Genomic DNA, 25940 nt, shown 5'->3' on the forward strand with positions numbered 1-25940 from the left:
TCCCCTTCTTCCCCGAGCAGTCACAGGGCCCTGTCACATCACTCCCAGAGGCAGGACAATGCACTTCCTAAATGGTGAAAGGAAATCCTACCTAGATTGGAGTTGAATGAGGTGGTAGTGCGGACCAGGGGGGAGGCGCAGAGGGTCGAGTCACTTAAATGGGAGAAAGATGTTGGTCACTCGGTGTAGTCTTGCAGGGGCCATCACTCATCTAAAAAGGGCTGTGAGAGACTGCTCTTGTGTCTATCTATTCAGTCATTCATCCCGGCAACTTCGTCCCTCTGCTGGCTGCCCTCTGCGTCACCCTCAGCAGACATGTCAACTCGCTCAAAGGAAGAAAGCTGACCTGTCTGTACCCGGCCCTTATGTTTTTTAGGACGGGGAACCGCCACTGAATTTAGGATTTTAATGCCTTTGAAGAACTTTATTGCTTTTAACACGCGCATTGATCTTCATTAGGTATGTGACTAATTAGTTTCTGGTCATTTAATCAAACTACCAAACCATCAGATTTTTTTTTTAAGATTTTAGTTTTTGAGCTTTGAACAAAATACATCATACAAGATTGTCAAATACAACCAATTAAGTACAGAAATACCATAAATATTGGCATGAACTAAATGTGATTAAACTGAGTGCGAAAGTACTCAAAATGTACTATACACAACAGTATACTTTAATAACATTACATAGATATGTAAAACACCATACTCTGAAAAATACAATTTTGATACATTTAGCAAAATAAATTAAATATCCAAGACGCGATTTGATTATAAATGACTACAACTTCATACATTGTGGTTTGATAAGGTGGCATCCTCTGCTGGTTTATCTCAACATGCTACTGACTGATAATGGGAACAGACCATAAAAAAGTAAAAATGATTAAGAAGACCAATTCATGGAAACGCAATTCTCCCATCCCTTGCAGTCTCAGGCAAGGTTTGCATGCTATAAAAACCCAGCAGTCTCCTCTCGATCACTTTTACCAGAGAACAAAAGCGAGGGATGGAGAAAGGTAAAGGATAGTGGTCAGCGTTCCAAACATTATTCATCTTCAACAAACAAAAAGACTACCTGAGTAGGGCACAAAACCAGCCCTTTTGTAAATCTTGAGAACCATTTTTGTCTTCATTACCAGGCAGACCATACGGAGCCCCTGCGCTCCAGCAGCTGAATAAGTGAAAGGTAAAACCTCACCTCCATTTTCAGCTACACCTCAAATAGGAAAATGCTAAATTCAGCTGCTGAGGAAGACTTTTCAGCTGGCCTGAATAGCTGTGATTAAACTCGCACGCAAAAATGTCCTTGTCCTTTTTGTAATAAGTGCACAACAAGGATGAATGGATCTTAGTGGTGTGAGAATCTGACAGGTAAAAAAAAAAAAACAAGCACCAAATATGGAAGTTTGGATGTAAAAACCCAAGGTGTGTGTCACTGGCCACTGCTGTTTTTCTTCATGCACACTCTCCTAATAATCTCTGGCAATGAGAAGAGTCTATAAAGAGTAATGCCGGGTGAATGTCGTTCAGGAGCTGCTCCCAAGTCCAGAGCTCATTGTCCCTCTGAGATACTGGAGCAGTTAGTGGGGGATGCTTGGCACTGGGCTAACACTGGAAATGAATGTGTTGATGCTGATGTACTTTCCCGTCCACGTGGGAGTGAGTGTGTGTGTGAATGTCAGTGTAGATTTTGGGGTATATTTTAGGGGGGATTGTTGGTCCTCCCTGGGTGAGGAGGAGCTGCTGATGTGCCAGGTACTCCTCATAGTTCATGGAGCTCATGCAGTCTTTGTCTGGGCTGGAGGAGCTGGAGGACGGAGCCACGCAACCCCTGTCCCGCTCCCGATACGGCAGCCGGTGGGAGCTCTGCAGCACCTGTGCAGCTGCAGCTGGAGCAGTGGGAGGGGGACAGTGCTTTCTGCTCTGGCAAAACCACAACAGCACTGTGCCAAAGATGAACACTATTCCAGCAGGGATGGCAATGATGACAGGCCAGGGGAGGGAGCTGGAGGTTGGCGAGAACATGGGCATGATGGGAGGCTTCGTGTCTGTAAAAGAGGCCCAAAGACACATCAAAAGACACATCAAAACAGGTCTATTGCACAGGTGATGTACCTAAAACAGGCCTAAAACAAATGATCATTAATCTGTTGATTATTTTTTTTGAATCAGCATTTAGTCAATAAAAGGTCGGATCAGTCCAAAACATTTGAACTGAGATGAGTTTCATACTTCCACGACTGAGGAAGACTGTAGGATTTATGACAAAATTGTTGATTCTTTTTTGTTGACTAATTGATTAATCACCTCATGATTTCAGCTCTTACATGCTTACAGCTTTATCAATATCCTTGAGTTTATGTAAAGAACACTTTTAATTCAATAATTTAAAAAGACGACTGAATAGCTCGACTGCCTATTGAATTTGACTGGTTTTCTTTTATTTGGTGGAGAATAACACAAGTCCAAAACATATCAAAAATGTATCAAATAAAAAGAGGATGTTGGTGCTTGCTGACATTGCTCTGTTGGTCCTCATCGGTACATTTTGCTGACACCTTCCCTTTCATTTCAGTTTGACGTTCCTCTGAAGTTATTGTGTTATGTGCACTGCTGCAGACTCCTAAGAGCCACATGTGATATACAAACTGAGCTTTGTCAAAGCTGCCGATACGTTTGTGAGTGGTACACTTTAAACCGACATTGCCCAGGCCTCACCTGGCAGCACAGTGAGGAAGGCGCTGCGGAAGCTGTAGCCCATGGTGTTGGCGCCTAAGCAGATGTACATGCCAGCGTCGTCCTCCTTGGCGCGGGTAATGAGCAGCTTGTTGAGGTAGGAGCCGTCGGGTCGGGACCACACCTCCCCCATGGGCAGCACCACGAATCGGTGGTCTCCCACCTCGATGGTGGAGTTGTAGCGGCTTTCCTCGTTCGACTCCACGCGTTTGAGCCACTGAATGACCGGCTTCACGTCGCTCCTCACTTTGCACTGAAACGACGTGGTGCCTCCGTAGTCCACCGTCGTGTTGACCGGGTGAGTGCCAGTCAGAATAGGCTTGGAGTTTGTCCTCTCTGCATAGACACACACAGAACAAATTGTCAAGACACACACAGACATTTTACATGACAGCCCTTCTGTGGGTAGAAGAGGTCTTAGTTGTCCATACCGTTATTAGCCTCAGGCTTAGAAGTTATAATTGACAGAGAGGGAGGGATACCACATGTAACACAAGAAGTATGTGTGATTAGTTTCCTCTCTTTCTTTGCTCCTGGTTGTACAGCACACATTTCTCATGGGACAGGGGGGGCAGTGGGTCTGGCAGACAGCTGGGCTTTAATCAGCTCCAGATTGGGTGGAGGGTCCCTGAGTTGAACAGCCCCCCCTGTGCAAACACCAATGCACAAGCCCTCAGTCTCAAGCCTGCTTCCTCAATATGCTTCTCATATACATGATTACACAAGCACATTCATCCATGCAGCAAGGATATGAATAAGACCTGCTGATCGCAATCAGACGTCAGGAGTAGGTAGAGCAGAGAGGACATTTTTTTAAAGGTTACAGTTCTTCCTCCGCCAAATTAGAACCACTATTACCGAGATTACGTTGTTTTAAATCCCCCGCAGCAATGTACAAAAGATCACAACAAACAGCAGTCATCATTTACATGAATCACCTCTGCCTCATCTGGTAGCATTAATATTTCCAGGTGAATACGTTTGGTATGCGTACAGCTCAGCCTCTCTGTCGGATACTCACGTATGACCTCAACTTTATATGTGGCGTTGATTTCCCCAGCCCGATTGGAGACCTTGCAGGTGTATCTGCCGCTGTGCTCTGGCGTCAGGTTCTTCAGACTCAGAGTCCACTTCTTCTGACGGCCCTCGCCGACCTCCCGCTCCGTCAGCGGTCTGTCGTCCTTCAGCCAGACAATGTCCGGTCGAGGATTTCCACTGGCCGTGCATTTGAGCCGCACTGAGCTGCCAACAGGACGAGCTATAACCCGCTTTCTCATCTTAGCGGGCTGGGTGAAGCGTGGACGCACTATACGGGACATAAGAGGAAACATTTAGTTACTTAACTTATCAGGAGATACATCACTTGAGCCGACGGAGGAAAATACAACCAACAATCTAAAAACACAGCATAGATGTGATTTGTAGTAAACAGGACAAAACATGCAGAACCACCGGTCTGGTCTGGTAAATCCACCACTGCACCACTGATAGCATGCCAACAGAGCTCTTACCAAGTTTATCTGACAAGCCATCAGTGCCCAGGTCAGACTCTGCTCCATCAGCCGCCACGGATCCAGTTTTATCAGAACCCGAGTCATCTGTTAACACAGCGGGACAACAGTTAGTCAACAGCTGCGTACAAAAGGAAACAGACAGGTGTTCTTTTGCAGTGACGATAAAGGAAATCTCGCAGCGCAGAATTGTCCGAATGTATTATGCATTGACTTTAATCTGAAGCATTAAACTATTCATTTATCATCAACCATTTTCTAGTTTGAATGGCCGTATCAAAGGAAGTGCCCAGCAAAGTGTTCTTGGCTCTATAGGAGTAAATGTAGCATTTATAGGTGCATGCTCAGGTCATACTCTGTAGCATTTGGTAGTAATATGATCAGTTTCCATAAGCCCAGTTCCAGGAGACAGCTGTGGAGTTTATGTCACTGGCTGACATCATGCAGCGTAGCTAAGACAGGGCTTAGAGGAAATATAATGAGTGAAACCTAATCGACGGTTTGTGATGCGGATCGACTTTTCGAGTTAAGCATTGTTGAATTAACACAGCAGATCGGGTTCCTCGCCAATTTTTGCCACTCTCTAAAGAAGAGACATTAAGCAGATGATTATTGAAGAAGGGCTGCTGTTAAATGGCTTTATAGGATACTACTGAGCTGTCACTTCACATTAGATATAGTCGTCTAAGTCTTTTGTTAGTGTTTCTCCAGTTCTGTACCTTTCGTACCATTTTTTTGTTGGATTGTTGGATTTTTCTAGATGCAGTTTGGCTCACTTAATTCCCTATCAAGGTTTGATTGGGTCAGGTAAAGGGGCCAGATGTGACTTCTAACCCCCCTCGTTCTGCCTCCCTCCGAGTCCCCCCGAAACCCTCAAAGCTCTCTCGGGTTCTCTGGGTACAAACCCTCCTTTGTTTGTCCCCTGCAGCACCAAGCCCAGCCATGATGTCATGGCTATTTGAAGGGGTTTAACTGGCCAACTATAATAACCCATTCCTTTAAAAACAGCCTCCACTGGAAGAAATATTTCTCTGTTGCTCACTTGGGCTCTCCACATTCCTCCCGGTTCCTGAACCTCCCAATCCAAACAGAACACGGTCCCACACTGCCGGGGTTTTCTTTTTGACTTTTCTTTTTTCTGAATCTATTTCCTCTCTGCTTTTAGGCGATTCTAGGGAACAATGGCGCCCTTTATACATCTGTCCTGTTAAAGCTATCCCTTGCCACTATTGTCTTTACACAATATTAGCTCACCACACTGCTGCAATCAGCGAGGTAGGACTGTCATATGATTAGTTACTTTTGGAAGATTGAAAAATAAAATAATCAATAAATGAGGAGTGACTGAGAGGCCCATTCTTGTGTAAGTAAGTAAAAGCTGCAACTTATTATGGAATCAGTGATGAAACAACAACCCTTATGCTTTGTGCACGGTATGAAATCAAAGGTTCGTTACGCAAAGGGAAATTCAATCATGAGTCATGATTCAAGTGCATGCTTATGCAAGTAAAAGTATCAAATTGTTTTAAATGCAATCACCGTCGTTCCATCCAACTTAAATCCATTCATGGTCTCGCTACAGTGTTCGGGGTCTGACGCCATCCCCTCCCACTTCATTCACAAATCTTGTCACAGGAAACAGGTCACTACGCACTCTCTCTGCTGGCCTCCTGTGCCAGCTGCATCACAGGAAGAGGCCTGATGATTTGAGGTCACAATGAGCTCCAGATGTTGGGGACATTGTAATGTTTTGGAAAAGTTATGCGCAGTGGCCTTGCATCACACTCAGGGAATCTCCAAACAGCTACCACACGTGATCAGTCACACACAGGGGCCTGACAACACGTCTCCAGAGAGGAGCGAAATGAAAAATGTGCCGCGAGAGCCAAAATGTCCATGAAAAAATGAGCACCGCCAGCCCTGTATTAGCCCTATAATATATTATCTGTGCAGACATAAACATTAGAATCCAACGCTGTGAATGTTAATATGACAATCCCATGTTAATACTGATATGAAGCCTGCTGTAGACTGAGCAGCTGAGGACGGAGAGGTTGCTGCATGCATCAGTCTGTCCTGGTGGGGGTGCTGGGGCCAGTTGTCAAGAGACCACCCCAAACAGGGCCCAAACAGCCAGCTGGAGGGATTGAGGAGGCGCCATGTTGCACTGACCGACCAGATTCTTCAGATAGCTCATGGGAGGACGGGCTGTCCGCTGGCAGATGAGAGGAGGAATATCTCTCCAGCTGAAGTGGAACCCCCCCTCCTCCTCCTTACATCACTCTGCAAAACCCCTCACTCTCTTAGTCCCAAGTCTTCGCTGTCTCTTTATCTTACTGTCTTTCTTCTGCTTGGCTTCTCTGCTGGGTCCCAGGCGATGTTTAAAAAGTTACGCTCTCCACGTTGGGCCTTGAACAGCTGTCAGGATTTCGTTGACTCTTCTTCCCTGACCGGCAACTATAACCGACTGCAGTTGCTTCTTTTACTTTTTCACTCTGTGATCCGGGGAAAACAAATAAACTGACATGATGGATACTGTATGTGGAGCTATGCCGGGAGTTACCCCTCATTTACAGTATTTTAAATAAATAATCTCTAAATAGTCACTAAACTGCATGCAACTAAATGCAAATGGTTACAATTAGGTGATTCAACGTTAATGGAAAGTGTTGCTCATGATAATTGCAGACTATTTGGTTGTATTAAGCTGAGCTCAATTCTTGGAAGTATTTGGACATTGAGGCCCCCTAATCTTTGTGGCAAAAAGGCACCCAGAAGGCAATGCAGCCCTGATGGAACAATTATCTATAAAAACAAACGCTGTGGTGATGGCCTGCCAGTGCCTAATGGGATGATGGACAAGAGAGCAGAAAGAGGGGAGGGGCTGTTCTTGTGAGTTGCAGACTGGATCGGGTCAGTCTGTCATGCACTCTCCAACACCAGAGGACAAATAGGAAAAGGAACAAACCAGACCATGATTAAGAGTCCGGCCAGAACGTCTCCAGGTAACTCCATAAAGGGCAAAAACACTGATTAAAATCTCATGGACATATGCTTCCAAGAAAGACTTATGTTTGTACTTCCAGTGGTATTTTTCCCTAACGTAATAACCGAGTAGGAGCAACGCATGCAGTCAGGTTGAACTGATCTCCTGGAGATCCCTTCCAGCTTCATCACATCAGTCTTAAACTGTCTTCATTGAAGTCTTCATTCTCACTCAGTCGTACCGCAGCAGAAGCCAAACCAGACAAATTATCTGTCACATAAACACACCACAGGGAAAAAATGTTATCTATCACAGAGATTAATTGACTGATTGTGTGTGTGTGTGTGTGTGTGTGTGTGTGTGTGTGTGTGTGTGTGTGTGTGTAAGTGGCTGTAATTTATCAAAATCATTATTCGATCTCTCACGCTTTAAATCAATATTTAATCCAAAAACAAATTCCATGTGCATGTACAGTATTTATTTAAAGACTGTATTAAAACAAGATGTTTAACGAGCTCAGTAGTCTGCAGATGCTTTTCCCCTTGTTTGCTTACAAAGTACTAATTTATTTTCCTCTGGTTTATATGAAATAAAAGATTACATTATAAAACAGTTGTAAAGTCTTTGCACTGTTATCTGAACATCTTTTTCAGAATCTGAACTACAACAACAGTCTTTCAAGTTGACCTTTTATAGATTTTCAGGTATTATTCTGTCTCTAAAGAGACAATGGCAAAGTAACTATTTGGAAGCAGCCTTGTTTTGTTTTGTTAATTTACAGTTACAGGTCAACAGAAGCACAGCAGAAATGAGGTCTCCATTTCTTAACAGGCCAAAACATTGCTTAAAAACAACAATGACAACAACACCAGAAAGTGTGATAGCATCATGTGCTAGTCATGAACAGGCTTTTTAATGTAACGTTTTTAATGTAACGGTTCGTGACCTAATGATCCATGACATCTACTTCAATTGACACAGCCAAGGTCTCGTACTCTTCGTCTTCGTCTGACATTTCAATTTCATTCAGTGCTTGAACTTCATATAAATCTTCAACTGATTTAAACACTTTCACTTCAATTTCATTCAGTGCTCACACTTGAACTGAAACTTCATATTCTTTTAGCACTTCCTTTTTAACTGCTAATCTGACTTATTTCAGTATTTGTATTTTGACTGCCACTTCATCAACAACTATTTCAGCACTTCAACCTTTAAACTTATCATTTTCAACAACGAGCATACAAAAGTCTTCCGAACACCTCGCTTTTTCTAGTTTATTTTCTACATCATGTCTTGTAATAGTGTCTAATCTTGTGACCACAAAGTGGCGCTGCTTTTTTAATTTCTATTCACATTGGCTCCACTCCCCACTTGAAATAATCTAAATTTACTTGCTGCGGTGGAAAAACATAAAACAGACCTACTCCATCACATCCAAATGCATAATTGTGAAAGTATTCAATCGACAGAGCCTTGAAACAAACTCAAAATGACATGTTGGTTGTTATCCATCACATGATTGATTCTGAATGACTTCCACAAAGATGTGTTTTGTGTATATAAAAACTCAGAATGCCTTTTAAGTGCAATGTAGACACAGACAGCCATGTCTGACTTTGATACTTTATAGCTCAACTGTAGTCTGAACCTTGACATTATAGCTGGCACCATGCCTTCATCTCCAACCTTTCATTTCAGCACAATCAGCAGACACCCTCTCTTTGAACTCCCTGGCAACTTCATATTGAGGTGGACCCTAAAATAAACTTTGGTCCAGACTGTTCCCAACTCATGAGCGTGCTTTACTACAGAAAGCACTGCTCTGTGTTTTCCACATCTGCCTGATTGTGGCTCTTCTTCTGAAGCCTGGCTGTCACAATACCAGGCTGCAGCTCCTCCTGAGAGAAAGAGAGAGAGAGTACAGACTCTGGCCCTAATTAGGCATCTTAGAGTAATTAGACTAAACACAGCCTTCACGCTCCACTCCGCTCATTCATCATGCTCTGCTCTAGCGCAGAGGAAATGCACTGTATGCACATGCACGAATGAGTCACTGGGTCAAACTGTGGCGAAATCCTCCAGGCCCCATTCACGAGCTGTGTTAGAGTCTGAAGACAAACAGACACTATTACACCGAATGTGTGTCTTATTGCGGAGCTGCAGACCTCCTGCCTCCACAGAGTGTAGCCTAAGGAAAAGGAAGAGCTTGAGATCCAATGAGTCACGGAGGATGAAGTAGTATGAAACAATATCCCGTGCCGCTGTTGACTTTGGGCAGGGAGAGGTAGGGGCTGTAACACATACAATGGATGAGAGGATCTACCACTAAACCTCCATAAATCCACTTGTTTTAGACCTCGACCTCTGTGACTGATGCTGTCTGTTAACATTTTAACTGTTGTGAGGTTTTTGACTGCAGGAAAGTGTTACAAAAATGGCTTAAAAAACGCCACAGTGGAAGATGATGCGGTCTGATCGTACAAATCATGGGAGTGACTCACAGCCGTGGTCTCTGGTTTTAGGTACCAGACAGGTGACTTCATATTTTATAGATGCTGAATCGAGCTTGAATTTTTTAACAAGAGTGACACATTTCACAACCCGAGATGATCTCATCTCAGGGTCCCGCAGAGCAGCCGTTTATACAAACTCTCTAATGTGATACACACAAGTTCATCTGCACTCACCGATGACGATGAGGGTATAGTTGATGTTAACGCTACCAAAGCCATTGGTGGCTTTGCAGATGTAGGTCCCCGTGTCATCTGCCTCCACCTCCTTGATCTTCAGGCCCAAGCGGAGGATACGGAAACGGATCCAGCCGCTGTGGATGTTGCGCCCGTCTTTGGTCCACATTATGAGGGGCGGAGGGTCTCCCTCCACTGGACACGTCAGCTTAATGGCGCTCCCGAGCCGGGCCATCTGTCTGTGAGCAATCTTCTCCGACACCCTTGGAGGTCCTGAGGATACGCAAACACAATAATGGTGAAGAAAAAAAACTTCAGTATGGTTTCAGAAAAGGAAAACAAATTATGTGTTTTAATCTTCAGCCCGCAATGGCATTGGAAATGGGTTTCCGAGGCCGATAGCAATGTTTTTAGATGGTATTCCACATCTATTAACATTATAGTGCCAAAAAAAACCACTAAAGTACGCAGTAATTACCTGAAATTGTATTCATGTTAGGGTGAAACAGAGAATGCAACATCATCTAGATCTGTAATTCCCAGCGTTTGTGACCTGTGAACCTTTTAAACAATGCAAAGTCAACTTGCATACCTCTTCAGTGACCGAAAGCACAACAAATTCTAAAGAAAATAAAAATCATTTGTTGCAGAAATGTGTTCTTTCTAGTTGGCGAACAAAAACCTCTCCAGAAACTCCATTCAGTAGCTGTTCTGGAGCTTTAATGGGAACGTTTAAGTCAGCATGGACAAGAAGTCCTTAAAGTGCTCATAGGAATAGAATTGTGAACATCTATGCACATTTTTATGACATCAAAAGCTCCAGGACAGCTGCTCTATAGACCTTATGGTGAAATTGTTTTACCAACAGCTGTTTTCAAGATCAGGACAAAATTTATAATCTCTATTTTTTTCTTGTTTCCCTAGTTTGGAAACTACTGATCTAGACCACATTACATTAAAGGCTCCATTGAAAAGCACCAAACTTTAAGGAGGAAATCTGGTGGAAGCTCACCTCACCTATTAAGGGGAAGGTAAAACAATGGGGTGTGAACATTAGCCATGTCATTAAAAAAAAAAAAAAACTAGTGTGAAGCTTGGCTAAAGTAGTGTATTGGAATGAGCAAATTAAATAAAGTATGCTGATTTCCCCCCCCGACTAGAAACAGCTCTAAAAACAACTTGGATGTGGGCAAATAAAATGAGACTGAGGTAATTTGTCATCTTTTTTGTCTGATTACCCAGAAATGTTGAAACCAAATTGTAATAATTGGGCAAGCCCAGTTGTCCACTGCCTGCACAGAGAGGGTAAAGTGCTCTGGCTCTGGTTTTGCGTGCAAGAGATCAAAGCGATGAGGGGGGGGGGGGGAGGGGGGGGTCGCAGTGAGATGGACAGCAGCCTGTTCTCCCTGCTCTTAATTGGCTCAGGTCTGCTCCCTCAGATCTGGTGAAGTGGAGCGGGCGAAACACCCTGCGATGGTGTTAGGAGGCCTGCGCCGCTGCTCGCACAGCACCCGGCGTACAAGTAACCCCCCCCCCCCCCCCCCACACCAAAAACTAAACAAACCCTGAATTACTGAGCAGACTGAACACTGCGAAGAGAAACTGGAGATTGGTGGAGTGAAAGAGAGAGGGAAATGCAACCAAACCCCAATAGCTGAAAAAGCCCTCAAAAGTACACATTTATTCTGAGTCTGTGCCTCAGAACAAATGGCCGGTCTGGTAGCAGTAAAAACAAAGGGGAGGGTAAGTACACATGGCCTCTCCCAACACATACACACACGCTCAAACACACACACACACACACTCTCTGGTGCATTTCAGACATATGGTAAACAAGAAGATCATTATACTGATGGGGCTACAGTGGGGGAAGGTGACACAGGTAACTCCATCTGGCTGTTTTATTCATCACATTGCAGACAGATGTATCTCAGCTGCAGGTACAACATCTGGACTGCTACGCTGGTGACCTTTGCTGCATAAAAAAAGCCACGGCACAAACCAAAGTGGAAAAAAGTGACACTTATGAGCGTAAAACCAATGAAAACCTCCTTCCTTTTCTGTTTCTATGTCTTTTTTCAACCGTGCATGAACACACACACATACAAACTCAGAGTTTTCCTTCCTCTCTGTGGACGGCCTTTCCTGGTCTCCACAGCATGCAGAGGAAATTGGAAGTGTCATTGTTTATGTCTGTGGAGAAAACGCAACCACAGTTTTGTTTTTTGGTTGTTGTCAGCTGGCACATATCTCGCTCCTCTGCTACCAGGAGAGCAGAACAGAGGTGCTCACTGTTCAGTTTCTGACTGTACAGACTCTGCTTTAGGAACACAAACAGGTCACGGCGTTGGCTTGGGGCTGCTGGAGCTCATTCGGACTGAATTGATCCTAAAACACTGAATCGCATTGTAAAAACATAAATACATGTGTGCCAAATCTCGAACAAATATGCTTCAGTTAACTCTTCTGACTTGTGGTCTCGCAAGCTACTCAGCCACGTGCTCCTTCTGGATTAATGGAGGGGACTGAAAAGGCCTGATTTATGTCAACGGTTTAGCTGAAGCGAAATGTCAAAACACATTCACCCCACAGAGGCACTGCTTCTTTCAAACTAAACATTCTGAAAACTAGAGGGACTTATCTGGAGTTACATTGTTTTTGAGAAAATGAAAAGAGACTAAATGATACAACGGTGCACTTCAAAACCTGTCTGCAGTGTTGTTAGCAGGACATTTGACACTTATTGTACACTCAAACCCTGCCTTATAGCAGGGATACGTCTTTAACTCTCTTTTTAAGCTTCTTTACACTTTTCTTCTTCATATATATGATCAGATGGCTTTATGTTGGAGTTGCAGCAAAACTTTGGGTAGAGTCACTTAATATTCTTTTTCTTTTTGCCCTTTGACTATTGACATTTTGGTGAAAAGGCTTCTTCGCATGCTTAATGAGTTAGATGAGATGATCGAATCCACTCTCATCAAAAGATTGCTATCAATCGGGGTAAAAAACAATCACCAAAACATTTGGAAAAAATATTTCCAATGACTGTTAATAAAGGTCTATGTGATCTGGGTTGTTCTGGACGTCTCCAGAAAAACTTGAACTCTAAGTGCGAGGAATGTTCAACAAATGATTTCCTCCCTCCATCTCCGCTCTTCCAAAAACCTTTGAAGTCTTTTTGAAAAACAAGGCATGAAGAGGTGCTGAAATCAAGGACATCGTCTGAATAACTTAAGTATTTGTGCTGTGTGCATGACCAGCATCCCTTCTTCAATGGTGACTCTCCTCCTCCGCCTCCTCCTTCTCAAGGACAGATTTTCTTAACCTTGGAGTTGAAAGCTCGGAAAACCACCACACAGAGGCCCTCTGTAAAAAAAATGTTTTTGCCTTATCGGCTTTATTGAAACATTGCTGCAATTTTCTCTGCTGTTTTTACTTCAGTGTTCTGAGGCTCTCTCGTGGTTGCTAAACTAAGCATTATGGTCCTCTACTGAGGCCGTGATGAATGGGAATCTACACGATTTACGACAAACTGGTGAGCGTCTTCAGAGCATTTTACTTAAATTGTTAGAATTGTTAGCTGCTCTGTAAAGGGTAAATGATACACATGACCATATGGGCTTTCCCATATTGCAGTGTCGGTACGGCGGTCCTTATTATAGCCGAGCTCCATGTGTGAATGGGATCTTTCATAGCGCAGGAAGAGGAGGAGGCCTGGCGACTCTTAGAATTAGCTCTGTTTTTCTTTGCTCAATTTGGTGATGGATTATTTGAAGAGAAAGGGGCGCATTCAATAGGAGGCATTCTTGTGATTCAGACTAAGTATAGCCATTTTTACAAAACCTTGTGAGCGGGTTAATGATCTGTTGATCTGACGTGCAGGCCTCCTTGAAGGGAAGTATGTTTGGAAAAAGAAATAAAAACAAAAAAAAAACAGACTACAAAGGCTGCCAGACTTGAGCAAAGTTCAGATGTGCTGGCACCTCCCTCCTCATTTATTTCCTTTTTCACAAAACACCTGTGGATTTGTAATGATGTGTACATGCATTTTTCTTCCCATACAAAGTGCTCTGGTCTTTCTAGTCATTGCAAACATGTCAATAAAGGGTTGGCTTGGCTGCTGACAGCCGCTCTAATAGCGAACACCTGGAACTTAACCAGCCGCAATGAGAGCAACTTGATAATGCACGCAACACCGTCCGCCCCAATACGGGGCATAGTTGTTCAAACAACACCGTAACCATCTTCAAATAAAAAGGATTTGTTCCTTAATCTCCAGCCAACTGCAAGAATTTCTTGTGCATCAAAAGGCTTTTGCACACTGCCAGACTGTAGTGATTCTTTACTTAGATAAACACTGATCTCCGTGACTGTGTCTTCAATATATGCAGTATTTACAGAAAGGATAAGAGGCAGAGAGACAGATAGAAGCTGGAGACCGTACAAGAACAGACAGACCTCAAACATAAGAGAGGACGTTTAATGGAGCCTGCGCTTCGAGGGAAATACTCTACCATGCATCTTTTAAGACCTCGGGAACACTTAAACAACACAATCAACAAAATGGATGGAGAAAAAGAAAGTCAAGCTCAAGGAACACGGGAGGGAAGTTAAAGGAAAATGCACAAAAAGCTACATGAAAGCGAGAAACCAAATCCAGAGTCAGTGACTTTACTTGAGACTGGAGGGGTTGGGTGAAGGGGAAAGGTGAGGCAGACTCCGCAGCTCGGGGAGTGTGTGAAAGGCCAGAGCTTCTGTTCAGAGCCCGCGGCTGCGCTTGGCTATACATTTCACAAGCAGAGATAAACATCGGCATTAAACCGTGAGAGAGAAAGAGAGTTTGGAGAGCCACCTTGGCAAATCAAGAAAGGAGGCGAGGTGAGGGATGGAGGGGAGGAGGCGGCAGTAACAGGGTATGTGGAGTGGCGGTGGAGGCTGTTCTGACAGCAGCGGGGTAGCCAAGGGTGAAGAATGCCGTCTTTTCTTACCCCTCCAGACGTCCTGCCCAGCAGCTTCACCCAGCGTGGTAATCAATACCTGTTATTTTCCCCTCTCGGCTTTCCAATCAATAGATAAGAGCAGAGTAAGACCAGCGGGGACAATGGCTCTTTCTTCGGCCCCCATCTGATGTGGGCTGAATAGCAACTGCTTCGGTGGTGGGAATGGTACAGGAGGAGCTATTGGGTGACATAAGGGAAGAGAGAAACTGCAGGAGGGGGTGGAATATAAAGAAAGAGGGAAAGAGAATGAGATGCTCCAGTCCATCTATCTGCTTGTTTGCAGGGAATCTGCTTCCTTCACTAATGGCCCCTGAACAACAGGCTCCTGCCGACCCCCCTGATCAAAAGAACAGGAAAGAAACGGAGAAATTACTCCGGCGTCATAAAGCTTCTGGAAACATCTCCATCACGCGGCCTTCCCTTAACAGGCCCTACTGTGGAGCCTTTGAACTCTAAGCTGCGATGTTTCATTAAACTTGACTGCCTTCTCCCGGCCCCAGCTGCCTCCGTCAGAGAAAAGCAGCGTGTGTCTTTGTAGACTCCTTGCTACTGTCATCTGCGGCTCCACCCAAAAATAAATCACTTCGACCAAAATATTTGTTTGTTTGTGAACAAACTGGAGGCATATTGTAATTTTTCTGACTATTGGGCATCATTCATACAGAGGTGATCCACCTCCCCTGAAACAAACCTCTGCTATTAATAAAAAAAACATTACGCACTTTTATAAAATAAAACATTAACCTTCAGGAAAAAGCAAATGCCATATAGTTTATAAATGTCGTTAATGTTTAGGTCATCATTTACCAACTAAACTGACAAGACGCATACGTATCCAGGGGGCTTACTGACACAGCTAACGACTTCCTGGGAGAAATCTTATTGATTCTACTTGATTATATGAAAAGCTCTTTTCATTCAGGATTTCCCATAAGGGACTACACCGTTTTCCATACTTCCACCAGCCTGGAAAAGTAAGGAGTTCTTATGGAAAGTCCTGGACTTGAATTAATAGAGGCCTTTCACAGAATGTTTTTGGAGTAAATCTGAGTTGCCGTGGAATAGTTTATAGTCTGCTTTTCCAATTTTTTTACCTGATCTACCACTGTACAGAGAGTTCACTGTCTATGTTTATATTATTAGTATTACCTTTTAAGAGTCTTCTGATACATGCCAGCACTTTATTGACCATTGTTGTCTACATCGGGGAGAGTTTGGTTCATTCTTCTGTTCTCATTTTTGTGAATTTTTGTTGTTGTTTTTTAAAAGGGCTTTTTAAAGGGTACGGTTGCCAATATCTTTCTTAGTGTCAACAAAAAACAATCCCACACACACCACCCTGCCATAAACATAATTATACCATCAAATGTGTATCTGCAGGTGAAAAATAGTCCCCAAAAATGCACTGTTTAGTCATGTTGGAATAACATTCGCTAAAATGTATGTATGAAAATTTACAATTTAGGAGATAACTGTCGGAAATAACTAATAGGCTTGAGTCAGAGCCACAAACAGACTCAGTAAGTCAGAAAGTATAGATTAGTGCATTGTTGGTTTTAGTCTTTTCATGGGATTTGTTGACAATAATAAAAATATAGAAAAACAGCAACCTTATTATTTAAAGTTGTTCACTTTAAAGGAAAAATGGGAACGGTCAATACAAGAGCAAAATGTAAACTGTTAACTATTTTTGTTCTATTCTATCAATATTAAATACTAAATACTTGGTATGTAACTGGTCAACTGTTGACCGACTATGAGAAGCTTCCAATCATAAAATATCCAAACAAGTCTACAAAAAGCCATTCAATTACTGGGATTCCGTCAGAATGGTGAATAAAATAATATTCTTCGTGTATACACTAACAAACTAATTCAGTGGCATAAGTTTTCATGCAAATGTGATTGAGTAATTCGCTGGTCTTGCCCCCATCATAAAGAGCGCACCGTGAGCGGCACTCTAGTCGCTTTATCTCACTCCATTAGGCTAAGGCCCGGTGCACACACAGGGGCTGAGTGTGTGCTTAGGGCCACTTATCAGGGAAGAGGCAGCAGGAGGGAGGCTGGGAAGGTAGAGAAAGGCCCGATAGAGTGACAGACAGAGACAGGGACAGAGGGGTCAGAGGAGGCGAGAGAAAGACAATCAAGCCAAGGAGAGAGACGCAGGTTGAGGGTGAAACAGAGGACGGCTGATTTAGAGAGTGGCAGGGAGCAGAGGCTAAGATGGCAAAGAGGCCTCCTTTAACACACAGCTCATAGGGAGAGGAGGGCTGCATGGGGGAGTGAAGGGGGATTAGGTGGGCCCAGGCGGCAGTAACCAGGAATCCCAACAATCTCACACCCCACTCCCTGGCCCGGGCTCAGCCTCAGCCACATGACACACTCAAACAGACCTCTCTCTCTACAGTGCAGAGCAGGGTACCAACGAGCACCTGTTTATCACTGTCTGTCTCACATGTTTGGAGATGGACCGACCACTTGGCACTGAGAGAGACATTGTGTGAACGCCAACACGTGTTTATTGTCTCTTATTCCCTCTCACAAACAAACACAGAAATTAAAGTTTATAAAGGGCCATGATTCAAGATTAAAAACCCTGATTTAAGATTAGTATTTCATTGCATACTCCTATAGTAACTAATATTTTCAAATAAATGAATCTCAGTAAAAAGTACAATAACTGCCTTTGATAAGTAGCAGTAGAAGCCTAAAGTTAAATAAAATTGAAATACACAAGTGCAAGTAACTCCAAATTGTACTTCAGTACAGTGCTTGAGTAGATATTCTTAGTTGCATTCCTCCATGGCTAAAACAAGAGCACATTGTTTACCAGAGCACAAAGTTCTTCACAGATCTAGCCTCTTACTATTGCTCTCAAAGTGCACCAGATTGATGCATTTAACTTTAAAATGTCCAAGATTTTAATCCGAGGGAGCACGACCCTGGAGCCCTATAGAGACTCACCACAGTCTCATCAAATCAAAAACATTTCTTCGCTAAAAACATTGGGAACAACGGCTCCAGAGCATGCTTACTGGGCAGAAAACACCGGTGGGTCGTTACACCGTCTCCTCAGAACGAGAACTCTGTTCATGTTGTTTCACGGCCTCCATCAGTCAACAGTGAGGTGCATCCTGCCACTCCCTGCGTGCCTCCTCCTCCTTCAACCCTCCTGCATTCCATAGTGGGGAAAAAACTCCCCAACCTGCGTTTTGCTCATTGTGTACAGTTGACACAGTCGGAGTCCAGTCTGGAAGTGCTGAATGAGATACAGATGTGTTATTAAGCCGAGCCACTGCCGCTCTGCGTTGGTCTGATGTTCAACTCACTGGCAGAGAAGCACAGAGGCTGTAAACAGGACCGTTTCGAGCCAGACATGCTGTCACCGGCAGACCAGTGTGTGTCTCTCTGTGCGTGTTGTGGTCACATCTGTGTGATGATGACCGAGCCTGGCACTGAGTGCCCCTCATCATAGGAACCCTACACCAGCGTACAGTCCGAGGATCAGCAAATCTCCATGACACTGGGAAGCGCTTTACACCAGTGCCTTTGTCAACAAGGTCTTTTCAGGAGAGGGCCATTGACAGACTGCGATGTAGCAGGAGTGTTTGGGCAGAATGGAGCGATTCAGAACGGAGCAGGAGGGAGGGAGAGAGGAGTGGGTGAGGGAAATAGAAAGGCGGGTGAGACAGAGACGAGACAGAGCGGGGAGAAGGGGGGAGAGGCAAGGCGAGACAGACGGACGGGGTGGAGGAACTGGCAAAGCTCTCACTGACAGCAATGGGGCCTCTTGACAATCCAGCAATATTGTCTGAAATCAATCTGTCACCGTGGAGCTGTTGAGCCTGTCATTACCATGTGGTACTCGCCCATTCAAAGTGACAATTTGTTCAGTCCTTTCCCAGTTCACTTTACTACTCAGCTGTACAAAGGTCACTGCCCTCTATCCATCTCATCTATACGTCTGCCAGTCCGGCTGTCTCCGTCTTTGTCTGTCCACACAGTCCTTTTACCAAGGTGAGCTGCACAGGAACAGGCGGCCGATGACCAGAATAAATGTCCTGTCGCAAGGACTTCTGTTACATCATTGCATCCCATTATCGAATGCTGAAATATTTCACTGAAGAAGTGAAAAGTATGACCTGCTGGTGGCACCGGAAGAAAAGTCAGAGGGTCACCACATTTCATGAAAATCCATCAAATAGTTGTTGAGATATTTCAGTCTCGACCAAAGTGGAACCGACTGACAAACCCACAGACAAGCAGACATTGACATCCCGAGTTTTACCGCTAGCATGGCTGAGAATAAACAAAAAGAACAGTCAGTTCAGCTGATGTTGAATCTAGACACAGAATAACTGTATGAATGGAGCAGTGCCCCCATCTGCCAAGCCTCTGACTCCAAGTACATTCAGGCTGGGGGCTGATCCAAGGCCCAGACTCACATCCCCCGTACATGAGGAAATCAAATCAGTTTCACTGCATGGTGCAGAATTCCATTCTGGGACAGCAGTAGCTCTGCTATAAAATATGACAGATTATAGTCCATGCTTCTGAAATGATTTTTCCCTCCCTTGTCCCATTCCACTCTTCAAGTCAAAGCGGGGACATATTTTTCCATTCATTACAGAAGTCCACTGAATGAAAAATCATGGCCTCTCTGCCTCCTTGTCTCACCTCCAGTGTTGAGAGAGACCGCAAACAAATTCCATCATGACAGCCTATCCGCTCGCAATGAAAACTCCTATTTTGACGCACTGTGACAAGCAATCGCCCAGACCCAGACTCTTTATAACCACAATCAATGGGGACAATGCACAAAGAATTCCCGAAGTCGCTCAAAAGAATCGCTAATGAAAAACAAAGTGGAAGTGAAAAAGCCACAAAGCCATGTGGGGTCTCATTGAAGCTCATCGGAGGTGAACTGAAAGAGGGGGATCGAGGAAGGGAGGATGCCAGAAACTGGAAGGAGGGTGTGTGCCGGGGGTGTGTGTGTCGAAGGCAGCGGAGGCCTCATTCAGAGCTCGTTATCCCAGCCGTCCCCTGGCTCAGCTTTCTTCAGGCTCAGCCAGCTATCGCTGTTGCCACCACCATAACTTTCAATCAACCTTTTAACTGCAGAATGGCAGGGGCTGGTGTGTGTGTGTGTGTGTGTGTGTGTGTGTGTGTGTGTGTGTGTGTGTGTGTGTCAGAACAACAAGTGACTTCTAATGAAACCCCCTCCTTTCGACGCAATTTCTGATATCAGATTATAAAGACGACTAACGGCAAACTGCTCATCAAGTTCTGTACAACAGGTACTTCCCTGGCTGCCTGATTTGGTATTCTGATAAGTCAGTATGAGGCTACAGCAGCACTGATTCTAGCAGGCTGTGGCAAGTACAGCAAACAAGCACAGTCAGATGTGGCAGATAGTATTTCTGCTGCTTAAATCTGCCTCTTATTCACTAACATCACAATGACAACTGTTGAACTTGTCCAGACCTGCTCAGTCCAAGCAACATCCCAAGGCCACCATCACATACATACAGTATAGATGTGTTTTCCTGACATAACAAAAGGTTGTCATGGTACATGTTTTGTACTTTTTTCTTTGCAAGGTTGCGTAACACCAAGGAGAGGACAGAAGATACAACAGGGAGCCAATGCTAGAGGAAAGACACGGAGAAACAGGGAGAAGAAAGAAAAGTTTTGATTTCCGCACCATCTGCCTGCAGTTGCACGCACTTTCATGGTCCGAACCATAAATCTACAAGTTCAAATCTACAGGAAAACAAAACCCGACTTGAAGGCCGAAAGAGCAGAGCAATTGGAATCTCATCATTTCACTTCCTAAAGTGACCGAGTGAACAGCTGTGAAGCACAAAACGGTGAGGAGGTGGGAGATGCAGGAGGAGGCGGGCGTCTATCTGCACGACTTGGCTCCTCAAAAGAAAAAGGGAAAACAGAGGAATGGAGGAGGCTTAGAAAGAGGGGTTGCGCAAGACAAACACATCCCACTGTGGGGCTGAAATGTTATTGTAAGGTCACTTGTAGGGGTCCAGCGAGGCAGACCCTACAGGCTCGCTTCCAGTCACTCAGTCCACTCTCTCTCTCTCTCTCTCTCTCTGCCAAAGGGTGTAACACAGCAGCCTGAACTGTGGAGTCCCAACAGTATCCAGTATCATCAGATGCTTATATTTAACACCAAACAACTGTCAATTAACAAAGATCTGTTATTCATACGTCTGGTAAATCCTGCAAGTCAGACCAGGGGAGCGCATAAAGTTGATTATCATCTGAATGGTGACAGCCTGGCACCTCCGCGTGCACTTTGTGAGCAGCTCCATGGCTTTCTGCGAAGGTTAACGGGAGCAAAAGGAATTCTATTTAACTGAACCCAAATCCATTCAGCCAGCAGGAAGAGTGTGTGTGGTCTTAAAACACTCCCGGAGCCAACTGCCCAACAAACTAATGAGCATTGTGTACACACAGACCTTCGCGCGAGTCAATAGGATTTTCTTAAAAAACAAAAACGGAGAGGAAAATTCTCCTCATGTGCACTGAAGCATTAGCATACAGCTGAAAATGACAAACACTGAAAGCGGACAATGCCTTGTTGAAACTCCACATGAATGCTAATTGAAGTGGCCATTAAAGTCAGTCAATGAGAGGAGTGTTGCTCACAGGGATTATATGACCCCTGCTAAAGTAAACACCAACTGACCTCCATTATGACTACTTATCACAGCTACAGCCCTTTCCTTTCTTTCCCCTTGGAGGGGTGAAGTCTGACACATTCCTCTCAACGAATGTTTCCTCCTGAACTGACAGGGTCGGCAGTGTACGCCGATGGATGGGGAACACGGATTGGTAGAATGGTGGTAACATTATTTCCGTGATAGAAACAGAGGGACCGTAGCAGCAGGAATATTAGTTCCACCTGGTTTAGAGGAGAAAGAGGTTGAGCGGGAATAGTTGTTGGTATACCTCTGAGGTTTTCCAAATTGCCCCGTGCTCCTTGGATGTGTCATTATCATGACTTTTCTCAGGGTAATTTCAGCCCTCTTAATAAAACACACACATATATTCAGATCTCTCGTAACTTCTTCACACGCACCTCTAAATGGCAGCGCCTCAGTAAAAACACCCCCGTGTACTGTGAGTTCTAATAGATTGCGAACAAGTCCGGTCCACAGGGACGAGGAGTGTTTAAAATGAATTATTGTTGCTCTGTCCAACCTGGGGGACCGCTGCACATAATAATCCGTCCATTGTTCTCCACAAATGGACCCAGACTCAGTAAATAGGGGGTACGGAGAGCTGAGAAAGGCTGGGTGAGAGTAAAGGTCAGCTCATGCCTTGTTTTAACGACAGCACATTAACTTAACTTACTTCCTTCGACTTTACACTGGTAATAAATGGGTGGAAATGCAAAGATAAGCAGGGAAAAGGAAGGGAGACATGCGTCCAGAAGGGTGGCAGGCAGTGACTTGATGCGTTGAACAGCCGCACAGACAGTTGAAGTAGAAGAAGAGAGATGTTTGACTTCCCTTCAGAGTTCAACTGTGTGGGCTGAAACACAAAAAAGCAACATTAAACCTCCCCGCCCCCCCCTAGTCTCACCAGCTTGGCCCACGAGCGAGAACACCACTGTTGCACGTTCTTACTATTCAGGAGCTATTTAGACTTTGGGGCATTTGGTTAGTGAGAAACTAGCCTCATTACGGTTTAAGGAAATGGAAAACTGTCTGGGAGCCAAATAGCCTTGTGATTGTAAAAGCCCTTGGAATACAATTTATCTCTTAGTACGTTCTTGTTATGAAACCATGATGTAACTCTGCTATAAAATGTACATTTTCCAACGAGGTTGCAGAGCAGTTTGCAGGGTCTAAACTTCACCAGGCGGCTCCGGAGGTGAAGCAAACATGTGTGTGGTTTAGAAAATAGGAAATAAAACAGAGTCGCATACATGCACAAAAAGGCACGACTGTATTTGCGGCCTGTTTCTCATTAAAAACGCATCAGAACAGTACCATTCAGTGTGTGTGTGTGTGTTCATGATTAGCTAGTCCTTGTGCATAACAGAGACACCTGGTGCCTCTCTGTTTTTCCCAGGGTGCATTTCTGCAGATCCATATGTCCGGGCTGCTGCATTCCTCGGTGAGTGGAGCCCAGTGGTCCCTCCTCGGTGAGTGGAGCCCAGTGGTCCCCGGGCCTGTCACCACATTAGAAGCTCTGCTGGGACACATCACTGAGCACCTCCTCCGGCTGCTGGGGGTGGCAGAGCACCAGAGGGGGAGGAAAGAAGGCGTTGGGATGGAGGAAGTGCGGGGGTTCCTGGGGGGGGAATTCTTGCTTGGCCAGTCGCAAAGTCGTGGCAGTGGAGAGAGGGAGGGTCTGTATGTGTGTGTGGGCAGGGGGTCCGGGGTCAGATGTCGCCTGATGACTGACAGCAACAGGCTTAAAATCGTTCACCCAAACGTACTGTCGAAATGTTTAGATAACAGCAGTAAAGTAACACTTCCAATGTGTTTTTACTGTTTTACACACAAGGGGTCTTGTCATTTTAAATGTCATTCACATTTGTCAAAGACGTCATCATACGTTGTTAAATTTTACAGGAACAGTTTTACAGCTTTTCTGGCCTTCGCTGCAATGTAACAGTAACAAGTTTGGAGCTAAAACCGCCCCAACTGTATTTCACAGGTTGTCAGAGTCAAGCTGTTGTATTTGGACTGTAACACAGAACTCACTGTATCACTGCTGCTGCTGCTGCTGCAGGGAGAACTGTGGAAGATTTGCTCTTCACAGATAGTCAAGCATCTTTCAAAATCATCTCACTGCCAACTACATATCTACCGATGTGTCCATCTGTCTGTGCATCTGCAACCACTTTCAGAGAAATCATGAAAACAGGCTGTACAATTTTTCCCTTTTGTCTGCCATTATATCAATTGGACCTCCGCTCTTCATCATCCGTTTGGATTCTTCTTTGGGTTTCTCCTTCACATTCTGTTGATCTGTAATTAAAATTGCCCGTCTAATCTTATTTAGCCTTCACGTCTTGTTTACTTTTGGTTTAGTCGTGCCGTGAAGGCACGGCTGCCACGCTGTGAATAAGGCATTGTCTGCAGGCCCACAGATCTAATCTCCCCTTCTCAACCGCCGCCAACCCCCTCCTGCCTCTCTACCTTGAGCCCTGATAGCCACATACAGGTATTATACCTATCGGACGCCACTTCCATGCTGAGCTGGAGAGAACAGAGAGCACAATAGAGTCCGCTTGTTTTGCCAGTGCGTGGTCTTCAGGGGAAATGTGTCTGGCTTTCAGATTTCTCTCATTAAAGGGAAGTTTTGCCTCGGACTCATGCTGCTGGATTGCATCAGACATGGGTTCAGTAGCCAGAGATGGTGGATGAAATCATAGAAATTGTCTTGACAGCTATTCATGACCTGTTGACAACCTCACTGTAAGTTGTCTTTATAAAGAAAAGTATTGATACTGGCACAATAAAGTGCAGTGAATTGTGGTCAGACTGAGGTCTCCCACTCTCCACTCACTGTTTCGGTCAAGAACACACACACACACACACACACACACACACACACACACACACACACACACACAGGCTGATGTGAGTCAGTCCCTTGGCCAGCCGCGGGAGAGCTGGACTCTCACACTGACTTGTGTTCGTTCACCCTGGGAAGCTGATGGATGATGTTTGTTTAGTTTAGCTGGAGTGAATGTGCGCACACGCTCACACACACACACACACACACACACACACACACACACACACACACACGGCCATGACTGAAACACACACAAACTGGAGGCAGGGGTTGGCCTGCCCTCTCTCATTCCCCTGCCCGGTGTTGATTTTGGGCTCTGTTTAGAGATTTTTTTTAGTTCTTAGTTTTCCGTTTCTTACTTCTCGGTGTGAAAAAATTAAAAGAGCTAACTGAGACTTTCTTCATGCTCACATGAAACCAGCCAGTCAACTTGAGTTATAATGAGCTATGAATCTGGTGTTACTTCTAGCTTTGAAAGACACAATATTAGTAGGAAAGAAGGAACGTTTATGAAACAACTCTTACCTCTTGCGCAGTCGGTCAGTAAAACAGCCTCAAACAGGAACAGCATGATCTTCAGGACGCCCATACTGTCCAAAGACAACTTCATGTCCCCTCAATCTGAGAAACACATGATCACTGACACATGGTACATGCATATTATCCTCCATGTGGCTATCTGAGGATTGAGAGAAAAATAGTTGCTGTTCAAGCCAACTGATTAAAAGAATACTTTCTTAAATAAAATATAACATTACAATAGACAAAAGCAATATCAATGATTGTACCATCTATATCATATCAGTCTTCATGTCACTGAAAGACCTTTTTATCTTGCTGGACAAAGTCTTGTATGGAGTTGACCTTTGTGGTTTGCAAACTAGAGTGCAGGTACACTTTAGGGTCTATAATGAAACCCAAATGAACTAATTTTAATATAAATATATATTTTTTAAATAAATCTATATACATTCCATATGTGTGGGGTCCACATACTGGCCCTGGCAAAGTTTAAGAAGTCCTGGTTAATGTAATATTCCCTTTATATGTCGACTAAATATTCAAATAACCAAGCTACTTGAGGTCTCAAATGGCAAACTGTTCATGATAACGTCTGTTTTAGCTGGTATATCTTTGCTCATAGTAAAATATCACTGATGCTCCTCACTTGTAAGCATGCAAATAAATAGGAACATTTTTGAAACAAAAAAAGGAGGAAGGGCCCGTATAAATGTGTCGATAACATACCTGGATATTCAATGAATGAAGTCAACCCCGTGTCAGCCTCTTGACAGAGATGTTTTCAGCTGCAGTCCGTGTTGAGCCCATGAATCAAGTGACAGTGGTCGACTTTTCACCGACCTCTAACAGACCAGCACGCGCTTGTATCCGAGATAAAATAACGGAATCAAAAGCGGAATAAAACCGGATGCTTCCATAAATCACAACAAAGG

The 25940-nt window shown here is 44.3% G+C and overlaps 1 protein-coding gene across 1 annotated transcript; it reads right to left on the reverse strand.

The window, feature by feature from the left end:
* Positions 1-1046: 1046 nt before the first annotated feature.
* On the reverse strand, positions 1047-25096 carry LOC142968503 (fibroblast growth factor receptor-like 1). Its single transcript, XM_076108391.1, has 6 exons — positions 25012-25096; positions 9929-10201; positions 4253-4339; positions 3763-4047; positions 2724-3077; positions 1047-2053 (listed from the first exon to the last, which is right to left on the reverse strand). Exons 1-6 carry the CDS (start codon positions 25094-25096, stop codon positions 1611-1613), a joined length of 1527 nt encoding a protein of 508 aa, XP_075964506.1. The 3' UTR covers positions 1047-1610.
* Positions 25097-25940: the final 844 nt, after the last annotated feature.

Source organism: Anarhichas minor, unplaced genomic scaffold, assembly GCF_050575085.1.
Source record: "Anarhichas minor isolate MPS153535 unplaced genomic scaffold, ASM5057508v1 ptg000040l, whole genome shotgun sequence".
Taxonomy (NCBI): Eukaryota; Metazoa; Chordata; class Actinopteri; order Perciformes; family Anarhichadidae; genus Anarhichas; species Anarhichas minor.